The sequence below is a fragment of the Carettochelys insculpta genome, chromosome 1, assembly GCF_033958435.1.
Source record: "Carettochelys insculpta isolate YL-2023 chromosome 1, ASM3395843v1, whole genome shotgun sequence".
Lineage (NCBI taxonomy): Eukaryota > Metazoa > Chordata > Testudines > Carettochelyidae > Carettochelys > Carettochelys insculpta.
This window is the reverse complement of record NC_134137.1, coordinates 210,288,487-210,303,019: the sequence shown is the minus strand read 5'-3', so window position 1 is coordinate 210,303,019 and position 14,533 is coordinate 210,288,487. Positions and strand designations below refer to the sequence as shown.

General features: G+C 41.3%; 1 protein-coding gene across 4 annotated transcripts in view; it reads left to right on the top strand.

Moving 5' to 3' along the window:
* Nucleotides 1-14,533, top strand: part of EPHA3 (EPH receptor A3) — a 413,871-nt gene that overhangs the window by 110,356 nt on the left and 288,982 nt on the right. For all 4 annotated transcript variants that reach the window (XM_074998622.1, XM_074998615.1, XM_074998629.1 and 1 more), the window contains exon 3: nt 9,993-10,653. In XM_074998622.1, coding sequence (XP_074854723.1) covers nt 9,993-10,653 — 661 coding nt within the window. The remainder of the gene's footprint in view (nt 1-9,992; nt 10,654-14,533) is intronic.

Here is a 14,533-nt window from a genome sequence, read left to right as displayed (position 1 = left end):
CCCCCCTCCTTCAATCTTATTTGATTTGTCAGTTTTTATTGCAATTTTTTTTGTTTGGTCCTCTGTACTTATAAATGTCACTCTGTATTGGAAATAAAACTGATCTGACAAAGTGGGTCTGTCCCACAAAAGGTGATCACTGAATAAATCATTTTGTTAGCCTTTAAAGTGCCGTGTTTCTGCTGCTCAGTCCCTGGAGTCTGTTTGTTTTAACAATTGGCGTGAAATGGCTAACTGCAGTCACTTACATGCATTTTTTTCTTCATTACAAATTAATGAAGTGATAATTGATCTTTGCAATGGAGAGGTTATGGGTACTCTTTGCTTTATCCTACAATTACTATGTCTACATCCAAGTGTCTGTATAAACACGGCAGAGTAGAAAGTTGTTGGGTTAGGGTGGGAGATAACTGCAATGAAATCACTGCAATAAAATTCCATATTCTATGGGGGTGGTCAAATTCTGCAAAGAATGTTCCTTTTCTGCCAGATTTGGTTGGGTATTGACCAACAGGAAGTGTGAGTATATTAATGTGGACATTGATGCAGATGAGTTGAAAGAAACTGCACATCATTGTTAATTACTTTAAATTTTCCAATAAAATTTCTGTTCTTTAAATGCTGTTCCCTGTGTATATTCCACTGTGGCTATTTAGAAGCTTCATCCACCTGAGTCCAGAAGATTTTTTGTTAACAAGGTCTGCACCTGAGCCTTTCCTCTCCTTGTGCTCCAGACTGAGGATATAAGAAGTTGCTCAGAGTGACTGCTTCCCCTGTTCCTGTCTACCTCTCTGTGGCCTGAGATGGACCACAAAGAGGTAGACGGGAGTCAATGCCCATACGCTGATCCTTCAACTTCTACTCTGTAAGCATTTTAAATATACAGGTTTGTTGTTCAGTTCTTAGCTTTTAGTAGTTAAGCAGAAGGTTATGTGAACCATCCTTCCTTCTAAGCTTCCCCTCCTCTGAACTCTCCCTGACCCAGGCTCAGGTTATGTTCAGGATTTTGGCTTCAAAAACTGAATCTCTTCCCCATGTGTCTTCCTGGTTTACACATGCCTTTATAGGGGGGCTGAAAGAATTGTTGGGACCATGGACAATGTGGTGAGATGTGACTCCACATTTGAGGAAGTCGGTCTGTAGCAGCGAGCCCTAAGCAATGCCCAGAATGGGATGCCCCCCACCTCAGACAGCCTGAAAGCCTGAGGTGACAGTGGTGATTTAAAGGTCCTGGGGCTTCAGCTGCTACTGCCTCTAGACCTTTTGGATCTACAGGCCCTGAGGTAGTTGTACAAATGAGCAAGGGTAGAGCCGAAGACTCCTTTTCCCAGGTTGCATTAAGGGTAAAAAGCCCTCTCAAAAGCCTAAGGAGAAATTCAACCCTAGATCCACCTCTAAGAAGAGGATTTCCTCCCCAGCACCTTCTGTCTCAGACTCTGTGCCCACTTTTGGGAAGGTCAAGAGTCCATAAAGGTCCCTTATGAAGCTGCAGTTTTCAACAAATGAATGCCTCTGTACTGGCACCATCAGCAGGAGTGGGGCTTTTGGTAATGAGCAAGAAAAGACATTAGGGAAGGCCAGGATAACTATTGATACTGACCAAAGACAAGCACCAAGGACCACATGCAGAATCATACTTGCATAAGAAGACAGAAGATTGCAGGGGCTTTTCTACACCAGTTCTGAAGATGCATAGGAAGGAGTCTTCATTGCCCCACATTCACTCACATCCTCATCCACACACAGTGACTGTGAACACAGACATCACTCAGGATCCAGAATGCTGCTCCCACCAGTTGTGGCCCTTATGAGGGTGATGCTGACGCCATTGATCCATTGGTACTGTGACAGAATTCAAACCCCCTCTTGCTGTTACCAGGCTGGGCATTTCTGCATCAATGGCCCTAATGTTGCCACCATTACCAGTGGGACCTACATTTTACTTTTTGGGTAAATCTGACATTAGGAGGGACCATTGTCCACCTCCACTGAGAGATATGAGTCCCGGTAAGGGATGCTGAATTTCCAGGGACCTTCCTGACCAATCTGATTAACTTCATTGATGAGGCAGCAAGCTCTGTGGACATGGGGAAGTCAGTGGATGTGATATACCTTGACTTCAGCGAGGCTTTTGATATGGTCTCCCGCAAGATTCTTGTCCATAAGTTAAGGAAATATGTATTGGATCCTTGGACTATAAGATGGATAGAAAACTGGCTTCTTGGTCCGGCCCAATGGGTAGTGGTCAATGGCTCAATATCTGGAGGGCGGCCTGTTTCAAGTGGAGTGCCGCAAGGCTTGGTTCTGGGGCTGGTGTTATTCAACATCTTTATTAATGACCTGGATGAGGGACTGGATTGCACCCTCTGCAAGTTTGCGGATGACACAAAACTAGGGGGAGAGGTAGATTTGTTGTAGGTCTGTAATAATGTGTTGCAGTGGCTTGACTTGGGGGCTGTAGGTGATGACCAGTGGTGTTCTGTTCTTTTGGCTTTTTTAGGCCTATCTTGGAGTAGCTGGGCATTGGGTATTCATCTGGCCCTGTCGATTTTGTTTGTTGTTCTCCTGGTGGGTAATTCAGGTTTATGAATATTTGGTAGAGGTCTATGTAGTTTTTGATCTCTGTCAGTAGGATCAGAGAAAATGTGATTGTACCTAAGGGCTTGACTGTAAACAATGGATCTAGTTGTGTGTGCAGGATGGAAGCTAGAAGAGTGTAAGTATAGCGATCAGTGGGTTTCTGGTGGAGTGTGGTACTGATCAGGCCATCATTGATTTGTACTGTAGTGTCCAGGAAATGCATCTCTCGCGTGGAGTAGTCAAGGCATAAGTTGATGGTGGGGATCAGATTGTTAAAGTCTCTGTAGAATTCTTCTAGATTCCCTATACCATGGGTCTAAATCATAAAGATGTCATCGATGTGTTGTAAGTAGAGGACGGGTAACAGGGGACGAGAGCTGAGGAATCATTGTTCCAGGTCAGCCATAAATATATTAGCATATTGTGGGGCCATCTGGGTGCCACATAGCAGTTCCACTAATCTGGAGGTATAAATTGTCCCCAGATCGGAAATAATTGTGGGTGAGAAGAAAGTTACAGAAGTCAATCACCACAGCCAATCTTAGGTACAACCACAGGAGCACCAATCCTGGAACTTTTCCTTGCAACAAGGACCGTTGCCAGCTTTGTCCACGTATCTATTCTGGAGATACCATCACTGGGCCTAGCCAGGTTATTCCACAGAATCATGGGCACATTCTCGTGTTCCTCAGCTAACATCATATATGCCTTCATGTGCCACCAATTTCCACATGCTTTGTATATTGGACAGACTTCAAACTCTCTTAGACACAGAATTAACGGGCATAAAACAGACCATAAAAACACTCCTGATTCACAAACCTGTCAGCCAGCACATTAATGGAGTGGGGCATTCTGTTAATAAGCTGAAAGTCTGTGTCTTACTGAAGAGGAATTTTCACAGCAGTTTGGAAATAGAGGCTGCTGAACTTCTCTTTTATATTCAAATTTGACACATTAACAAGTGGTTTGAACTGGGAGGGGAATTTTCTAGCTCATTATAGGGGCTCTTTTACATACTTGGCTTTATCTAATTCTTGACTCTCCCCCGGCCCGTCTGCCCCTCTGCTCTCTGATTTGCTCACCTTGAAAATATTTTTCTGATTTGTCAACCTTGATTACTATTTTTGGTTCTCTGTGTCTTAAATATTGAGTCTGTTCTGGTATGGCTATGATCTGAAGAAGTGGGTCTATCCAAAGGAAGCTCATCCCCTAATAAATTATTTTGTTTGTCTTTTTATAGTACTACTGGACTGCTTTTTTGTTTTGATAGTATATAGACTAGCATGACTATCTCTCTGTTACTATTCAAACTGCGTGAAGAGTTTCAAACTCAAGGTTTCATTGAGTCCTTGGCCTATCTTGCAGATATATTCTTGCAATTGAATGACCTCGACATTTCACTTCAAGGGTGAGAAGTGACTATTCTGGATGCAAATGAGAAGATTGCTGCTTATCATCATCAGTAACCGTGGATTCAGTGCCCATTGGTGTCAGATGCTTCTCTCACTATTTCCTTCCATCTTTCCCTGTCCAGTGTGGAGTGGTACGGAGCTAGTCTACAGAAACTAAGCCAATCTACTATATCATCTGTCCATTCTCTGTGGGGTCTGCCTCTCCTATTCAAACCGTCCATTATGCCGAATTACCAGGGTCTTGATTTTTCATTCATCATTCATTCTGCAAATATGCCCAAATAGTTGTAGCTTCCATTCTATACCCTTCTGCAGCAGGTTCTCTTTTGGCTGTATCTTCCTATATAATTCCTCATTGGCGACCTTCTGCATCCATCCTATTTTCAGAATCTTTCTATAACAACTCCTTTCAAACGCCAATATTCTTCTTTTTGAATCTTTCGTTATCACCCATGTCTCGCATCCGTACAACATGCTGCTGAATACACACATTGTCAATGTGCTCAGTTTTGTTTTTAAGCTAATTGCTTTGGTTTTCCAGATCTTATCCATCTCCTTCAAACTCGCTCTTGCCTTCGCTATTCTAGTCACTATTTCCTTCTTACAGTCTAGATCATACATTATATTGCTCCCCAGATATGTGAACTTCTCTACATTTTCTAGTTCAATACCATCAACACTGATCTTCCTTCCTATTTCCTTATTTCCAAATACCATTGTTTTTGTTTTATCAATGTTCATAATCAGTCCGTACTGCTTCCCTTCTTTAACACCTGCACTGTATTCGCTAGCTTCTCCTCATCTTCCTTAATGATAACTATATCATCTGCACATCTCAAGTTGTTAATTCTTTTCCTGTGCGCAGATACCCCTTCTACTTCTTCCTTGATCTTTTCCATCACTCTCTCCAGATGTGTGATGAAGATACTTGGCAATATTGGATCTCCTTGTCTCATACAGCTACTTGTTATAAACCAACTTCCCCGCATGTTCTCACCACTGCCTCCGCATTGTCATTGATATCCTTCAAAAACCGTATCACTCTGCTATCCACTCCGTATGACTCCAACACCGCCCAAGTCACTTTCTGATCTATACTGTCAAATGTCTTTTGAAAATTGATGAAGCAAGTGTATATGTTCTTGTTCCTTTGGTCGAGCTTTTCCTGCTATCAGTCATAGTGCCAATATCTGCTGTATGGTACATCTATCTTTTTCTGAACCCCGCTTGCTCATCTGCTATATGTTTTCTCTGCGATCTTAGTCTCTGTCAATATCATCATCAGCACCTTGCCTAGATGAATCGTTACGGCAATCATTCTGTAGTTCTTGCGCTCCAAAGTACTCCCTTTCTTGGATATTGTCACCTAGCACAGATCGTGTCCATTCCTTAGGTGCCTTCCCTTCTTTTCATGCTGTATTACAGTCAGTGTATTTCCTGAATCATGCTTTCTCTGCCGTATTTGATCATCTCTCCCATGATCTTATCAGTTCCAGGGCTCTTGCTGTTCTTTAGTCACTTTACTGCTTTTTCTACTTCCTCCTTTGAAATATCCGTCTCGATCTCGATGCTCGGTAGAGACATCTCTTTCAGTTCTTCAATCAGTCTCTCTGAGACACTTGAGTCCAACTGTGCTTTGTATAGGTCAGTGCAATATCTTGTCCATCACTGCCCAGTCTTGTCCCTGTTCATGAGCACTTCTTCATGCTCATCTTTGATCGCCCTCTGCTTTGGTTGCCATTTCCTATTAATATTCCTAATTGTCTTATACGCCTCCCTGGCCTTACATTCGTCGTAATACTTCTCTGTATCTTTACATTGCTCCTCTAACCATTTCTCCTTATCCTTTCTGGCTGCTTTCCTTACCTCATAACATTTCACCCTATATTTCTGTTCTGCCATCTTGGAGATATCTTTTCTGATCTTCAGTGCTCTCTTCTCTTGAACCAACTTCAGTGTCTCCTGGGTAATCCACTTCTTGTTGATCTTTTCTTCTGGAACAGTCTGCTCAATTGCCTCTTCTATAACGATGGCTCTCCCTGTGACTCTCTTATCTAGATATTTCTCTGTGGTGATATTCTTAATCTTCTCTTCGAGCACTGCTCTGTATGCATTCCCTGTTTCTTCCTCACATAGCCCTCACCACATCTCTTCTTTTCTTAAACTGTGTGTTACGTTTTCTTTTGAGTTTTATCTTGATGTTTGTGATCACTAGACTGTGGTTTGAGTCTATATCTTGGAAAGTCTATAACTTTCCTTGGAAAGTTCGGCACTGCTGTACTGATGTTATCCATCTTCTTGGACTTCCTGTCACTTGATCGCCACAGCCACTTCCTGCAGTCCTTTTGTTGGAATCTCCTGTTGCAGATCACCATCTCATGCTCTGTAGCAAACTCTAGTAGTTTCTTACATCATTCATTTCTTTCTCCCTATCCAAACCTTCCCATGACTCTCTCCCAACCTTCGTTATCTGTTCCAACCTTCGCATTCCAATGTCCTCTGATGATCAACACACTGGTAATATATCCTCCACCATCTTTGTCAAGTCTCTATAGAATAGCCCAATCTCTTCCTCCGTACTTTCTGACGTGGGTGCATACACCTGAATGACTGAGATGTTGAACGGTTTTGCTTCAAATCTCGCTACCATCATTCTTGCACTCACTGGTTTGTATCCTACTAGTACTCTTCTGTGTTTTGCTAGAAGGAATCCAACTCCTGCTTCATGCTTCATTTCATTTCCTAACCAAATGACTTCGCAACCACATATCTCTCCTGATCCCGTCCAACACATCTTTGCCAGTCCAAGTATATTGCATTGGTATCTCTCCATCTCCTTCTGAAGCAGCTGTAATTTTCCAGTTGCCCACAGTGTTCATTCGTTCCAATGGATAGCATATGTGTTAGTTTTAATTTTCTTTCGGTAGCCAACTTATCAACCCAACCCCGATCGCTCAATTGGTATCTCGGCCTTTGTTTATCAAGGCTGAAAGATGATTAGCAGTGCTGAAGAATTCCAGCAGATAGCTGCAAAGTTTAGTCCTGTTTGTGCTCCTTACTTTTTCAATAGCTCTGAACATTTGCATGTCCAAATCCTTGTTTGTGTAAAGTTTTGGTAGAATGGATATTGTCATATAGTGGTATTTGCAAACAGTATTAATGTACAAATGAGAGCATCTCACCATTTATTTTTGTTCATTTAAAAAGAAGTTGTAGTCACACATGCTGAGTGATTTAGGGCAGGTCTACAGTCTTACAATGCTGCAAGAGGACAGATGCACCAGTGTGGCTGCTGTGCTTCAGTGAAACTGCCACTCCACAGGTGGGAGAGCTGCTCACTGGTACAGTTAATCCACCTCTGGGAGAAGTGATAGATAGTTGTGTCAATAGGAGAAGCCCTCCCACTGACACAGAACTGTATACAGGTAAGGTTGGTAAGACTGCATTCCTCAGGGGAGTGGAATTTTTGTACCCCTGAGTGATGTAATTCTACTGATATAAGTTTGCAGTGAAGACCTGCCCTCACAGAGAATACTTCATGTGAACATTTCCTATCCCCTGATGATTTTTTTTCTCTGTAAAGCAACTTGTGTTTGACAATATGGGGGGAGGGTAAAATTGGGCACAAATGGGGAAAATAAATTGATAAATAATCAAAAATATTTATACTATTCCATTACGATGAATGTGGTATAAAACCCTATCTAGTACTAGGAGGACCTGAGTAATCAGAATGCTATGAAAGGTCAGCTGGTTTTTGGTTTGTGTTTTTGTTTTTGTTTTTTAATTGTGGCAGCAAAGCTAAAGAGGACTAATCATTGTCCCAGGTGAAGTAAACCACAATCTCTGAAGTAGGTTGTTTTCTAGTGAAAAAGCATCTAAACAAAAATTTAAAGTCCAAAAATTTCATTATGAACTAATAGAATCCCAAGCCGTGGCCAGTGACAGTCTATGTCAAAGTGTCTGTTTAAACCTTGTAATAAACTATTTCAGCTGCTTAGATGATCTAAATATGAAGATGTGCATAGTGATCCACCTTAAAAAGACTTGACTGGATACCATTTAACATTTGGTGCCTCTCATCCAGTACCTCTAATGCCCAGATAACAACTGGGTGAGTGAAGGCAGCCCATCATCACTAAACTCTCAAATGAAGTTACTCAGAAAAATCGTAAAAGACAAAAACAGCCATGAGCAAACACTTCTCCAAAAACAATCACTCATATCTGACCTCTTAGTTATTGTCCGCAAAAAGAAACCTCTACGCTTTTTTCAAAAAACCAAGACCTGGGGAGCTTACAGTCATCAGTTTGCTAGACACCGAGTTTTTGTCTACACTTTGTTGCTACAGCTGTGTTGCTGTAACTCACACAGTATAGGTGCTATCAAAACAGAAAAGCAGTCAAGTAGCACTTTAAAGACTAAAACAATAATTTATTAGGTGAGCTTTCGTGGGACAGATCCACTTCTTCAGACCATGGCCATACCAGAACACACACTGTCTGTTCTGTTCTGTTCTGTTGTGTGTGTGTTCTGGTATGGCCATGGTCTGAAGAAGTGGATCTGTCCCACGAAAGCTCGCCAATAAATTATTTTGTTAGTCTTTAAAGTGCTACTTGAGTGCTTTTCTGTTTTGATAGTCTATATGCTAACACGGCTTTCTCTCTGTTACTATTCAGTATAGGTGCTGTTTATCATCTCCTTTGTTGACCAAAAAAACAAAACAAAACCTACAAAACTTCCGCTTCTGATGAGTGGAGCTAGCTTTCTTCACAGGAAAGTACTTCTGCCAGCAACACACTGTTCACACAAGCGCTTGTTATCTGAGAAATTTCATTGTCTTCTGGGGGACATCTCTAAAAGACAAAGCTTTGTTCTTCAGATGCCAGTGTAGGTATAGCTCAGGTGTCTGCAGCCTGCACCACTTCCCGCAGCTTCTGTTGGCCTGGAACCATGAACTGTGGAATCTTGGAGCTGCAGACCCGTGCCTTGGGGCACTTATTATCAGCAAACTGTCTCACAGATGGCCAGTGGATTACCAGGATGTACTGGCATAGTCCAAGAATAACTGCCTTCATAGAGACTCTTTTTATGTTTCCTTACAACAGTCTTTAATCCACTAACCCTCCTTTATCCATTGACTGCAGAGGTGTTAATTGCCAGCTTCACCTTGGATGGTCTCTTGTATAACTTGTTAACAATCTGATCCATCTTGTATTTAGCTGTCACGCTTGCCTTTCCTTTCCCATACCTGAAGAGCTCTGTGGAGCTTGCAAACTCTCATGAGTAAGGATGCAGTAAGGATGCAGGCAGTGCTGCAGCACCCCCAGGCTTTGTAACCAGTTTGGCCCTGTGCCAGGCTCCTGTCTGCCAGGCTGTGCTTGGGAGCTCCACTGCCACCTAGGGTCCCAGCTGCCAGCCCTCCACCCAGGCTCCTGGGTGCTTGCGCCACTGCCACCACTTGGGGTCCTATCACAGGCCCTGCTGTCCCATCTGGGGTCTGGCTACTGGCCAGCAGGCAGCATTTCTGGGCATAGTGTGCAATTCTGCAGCACCCCCATCTGTGTCCCCAGCCTGGGGCAGTGAAGAGTGCGGACAGGGATGAAGGGAGGTAGCTCAGCACCCTCACTCTAAAAATTGCTGTGGCACCACTGCTGTCATGTTAACAAAAGGTGGTCCAATGAAAAATGCTACTTGTGCCATCTTGCCCCTCTCATTTAAAGTAACCACAGTTGTTAGGGAAATAACTATCCATTTTCTCATGTACTTTGTGGTAACTTGAGAAACATTGACTACTTAATAGTAACTGCCATGTATGCATAATGTATTCATGAGCATTACAAGGTTTTTCTATCACACTTCTGAGTAACACAGGGACATTTTGTGTGATGGGATTAGACCCTTCATAATATTGTTTGATAATGTAAAGTTCTAAATGCAAGTACTATTACTGTTGACATAATCAATATACTTATATAGTTTTCATTTTTTTTCCAGTGGGAAGAGATTAGTGGAGTTGATGAACATTATACACCAATTAGAACTTACCAGGTATGCAATGTTATGGATCACAGTCAGAACAACTGGCTGAGAACAAACTGGATTCCACGCAATTCAGCTCAGAAAATCTATGTGGAGCTCAAGTTTACTTTGAGGGACTGTAATAGTATTCCTCTGGTTCTGGGCACTTGCAAAGAGACCTTCAATCTCTGTTATATGGAGTCTGATGATGACCATTTGGTCAAGTTCAGAGAGCATCAGTTTACAAAGATTGACACTATTGCAGCTGATGAGAGCTTCACTCAAATGGATTTGGGAGATCGAATTCTCAAGCTCAATACGGAAGTTCGTGAGGTGGGACCTGTCCACAGAAAAGGCTTTTACCTGGCTTTTCAGGATGTGGGTGCATGTGTTGCCTTAGTATCAGTGCGAGTGTACTTCAAGAAGTGTCCTTTTACTGTGAAAAACCTGGCCATGTTTCCAGATACAGTACCTATGGACTCTCAGTCATTGGTGGAAGTGCAAGGTTCTTGTGTCAATCACTCCAAGGAGGAAGACCCACCCAAGATGTACTGCAGTACAGAAGGCGAATGGCTTGTGCCCATTGGAAAGTGTTTGTGCAATGCTGGCTATGAAGAAAGAGGCTATGAATGCCAAGGTAACAATGCACTTCATGTTCACAGTCGAGTTAGTAATTGGTTACACCATCTGTCCTTGTCCATGCATTGTTTTATGTCAATTTTTCAGAAGCTAATGAGAAATTTATCAGATCACAAATGGCACATTAAAATAGTTCTTGTTTAATTTGTGTAAATACTATTTAACCATACATATTTATTAAGGTTGAATAAATAATTCACAACCAATATTGAATTCAGCAAATCTGGCCTTGCTTCCACCTCATGAACTTTCTCTCAACACATTACAATATCCTCGGATGTATATTTTCTATCAAAGTGTTTGAAACTTTTAAAATCTGCCTTGGCTTTTGCCATTATCTGTGTTTAATATTTGATATTGTTTTGTTGGTTAGTTGTGACCAGTCAGGTAAAATACACGATATTGATTCTCATTCCAAATTGGTGGTGTGTGCGCTGCTTGCAAAGTAAATACAGCTTGCACCTCTCTAATCCAGCAGTCTCTCTTCTGGCAACATCCATAATCAAGCATGATTTTAATTAGGTGGACGACCACTTATCCTGGGTGTGGCCACGTTTCCTGTGGTCCCATAAAGTTTGTTTACAGCCACCAGTCCTGGCTCTTGGTGTTCTGTGATGTGATTTAGCTGTAATTTACCCCTACATGTCTCCTAAGAGCTCAGTAAGCAGTGGAAGTGTTGGTAATGTCGCTAGACAATATTGACTTCCAACTGTTTGGCAATTTCTCTCATTCGGCACTGGTCAAGTCCCAAGGGTACTAGACTAGAGAAGTTCAACCTGTACTAATGTTTGCAGATTTTCAGTTACATTTCCATGAGTTCTCTGACTTATGACTCAAAATCATTTTCTGCAAATGTGTGCATCAGTTACACTTGCTGAAGTGAACAGTCTGTGAAACAGAACACCCAGAGGTTTGTTTGGTCAAATCCAAATTACTGAAGCATTTGAAACGTCATTAATTTGGAAATACTTTCAATATTTGCTCAGCCGTCCCAATGAAATGGTAATTTCATATTTTGCCTTTTAGTCAGGGGTACTTGGCTTTTGCTTTATTCTCTTGGAGCTTTGGTCAGTAATTTGGTTGCTATGGTAATTTGGTCAAAATTCAGAATTTGTGTTTTGGGGGAAATGTCATTCTGAGATTTGTTTTCATTGTGACTTTTTTCTCTGTTAAATGATTAGCCTCTTAGTACCAACAAATGTGCCAGTTGTGATGATTTTTCTTGTAATGTGCCCTTCAAGAAAGGATATTACAGTTAGTCCAGAAAACAGTTAATGTAATCAGTAGGATTTTTACTCCATTGTTTTGAACTTCTTGGAGACTGGTAAATCCTGTTTACACAGGCCATGCAACACCCTTTGTTGTTGGTGAAATCCTTGGGAGCTAGGAATCGCCCACCTCTGTTTCCCTAACAATTCTATGCAATGAGAAGTTTAGTTTTAATGAAAATAGCATTTCTATAGAATGAGAGAATGGAGGGCAGGAGACCCTGGGAATTGTTCATATGTCCTGGCTTCACAAGGTCCTGGCTGGGATGACTTAGTGGGGGTTGATCCTGCTTGAAGCAGGGGACTGGACTAGATGACCTCCTGAGGTCCCTTCCAGCCTTATGATTCTATGATTCCATGTTGTGTGGTATTTTTTTGTGGAGTGGACGTTAACTTGTTTGTTTCCTTTGAAAGGGTGGTCCAAGGAGCTGATGGTTTTTTATTTATTTTTGCCTTTAATTAGCTACAGACAAATTAAAAACCACAAATTAAATTCTTCTTTTAAATATTAAAATGACAGGAGCTGGAATTTTATTATTTGTGCACCTATGATATTTGAGCCTTTGATAGCTCCATTTTTAATTCCTGAAAGTTAGGGGAAAACATTGGTATTACTCTTACCACCACATATACTCTTGATATAAAGTTAGAGCCCTTGTCCCAGTAAATGAAGTCCTTGGTTTACAGTTGCAGTCACACAAGAACCTAAGACAGTGGAAAGTATCTGGAATACAACTGAACTAATGCTGAAGTATTCAGTAAAAAAACAAAACAAAACAAAAACCTATTTTTTCCCTTGTGGTCAGATTCTGTTCTCAGATGTAGCATGTGCTATAATTACTGAAGTCAGCAAGGGTTATGCATCTGTGCTTTTCAGAGCAGATTTTGACCATGAATTTAAAACATAAAAGCTGACACTAATACTACCATTTCCTGGCATACAGTTCTTCTGTCTTGTCCTTTTGGCTTAGTCTGTGTATGTTCCTCAAGTGAGCTTTGTATGATCAGACCATTAGCAAAAGTGAGGGGACATTCTGCTTTGTTTTGGCTTTTCATGTAATGCCCTGCTGCCCTGACAACTTTTATCAAGTCTTGTGTTTGTCAGATATTTTCACCCTGGTGTGATTTTTAAGTGGTATTCTCAAAGCAGTGGGTAGTCCAACCCCTCACTGCTGTTGACGTCAGTACCGCAGCAGGAATCCGAAAGCTTGGAACTGAGTTCAATTTTTCACATACTTCTTAACTGACTGGTTTGTCTGCTTCTGCCATATTTTTGCTTGTCAGCAGTCAGGCTAGAGATTCGGGATTTTAGTGTTTGGAGTAGACACAAAATGGTGCTCCAAACATATGCTTGAGTGAATGGGGAATTGGACTTCCTCTATTTGAAACAATTTAATATAATCTGAAGAGGGAAAAACAATAATACAGGACTTCTTATCAGCACAGTGCTTTAAAAATAATTATGTAAGGGGTCCTGTGCATAAACACTTTCTGAAGTTCAGATTTATTTTCACACCAGCAATTTTTAATGTAGTCTATCTGTGTTCTAATATGGTTCTTATAACCATTTTAGAACACATTTTAAAATACACAGTCAGCTTTCCTCAGAAGAAAATACTATTACTGATAATGAAATTAAGCACCCTAATGGGGTATGAGTCCATAAACTCGGTTTTCAAATCATCATGCACAACTTCTCTATGTCTGTAAAAATGTGATGGCTCAATCTTGCCCTCAAATACACAGCACATACCACTTTTCACATATGTGTTGCTTCTACTGCATATCAGGGAAATGAGATTTGGGGAGACAAGTTGTGGGTTTAGCTGTTCCAAATGTGATTTGGGAAGTACTGCTTCATGTTTGTTTCCCTACTGAATCAAGATCACTCAAACTGGCTGTTAGTTTTAGGTCCTGGTCTTGCATTTGGTAACATGTGAGCAGACTACTGCTGCAGTGAAAACTTCTCTTGATGGAAGGGGATTCATGAGGGCATTGCTGTCTGCCTGCATGCTATCAATTGCATAAACAGGGCCTTATTTTGCCACAGGAAAGCAAAATGTTTTTTCTATTTCATATTTTATTTTTCTTCATGTGGCAATCTCTGTTAACACATGTGTGAGGGAGGGGGCTGGGGGGAATCACTTTTCAAGAAAATGTACAATTGTTGTCTTGAGGCTGTTACTGTGCAAAGACCTACACCTGTGTTTGATTTGAGGGACTGTGGTTAGTTCCACCTGAGAGTACACCTGTGTAAGTGTGGAGAATTAGGGCCCTGGAATCCTACAAACATTGCTGGAGCATCTTACTGAGTAAGATATTTGTTATACATTTGGACATCACTATGTATTTGGGTTTTGTTCTCTTCACATAACTTTGCCAGCATTTTGATTTACAGCACTTTTTCTGAATTACAGAATTAGGTGTCTGTTGGACAAAGACTACCAGTTTTATGGTTGTTGCTTAGAACTGGATTTACATCTGACTTGTTTTTATTCAGCTGTAAACCTGACTTGAACTTCTGATTTGCTCCCTAGACATGGAAGATGGATGTGTAAAAGGATTAAGAAACCTAGCTCTGTTCTTCCAAAGGAGCAGCATTTAATTTTT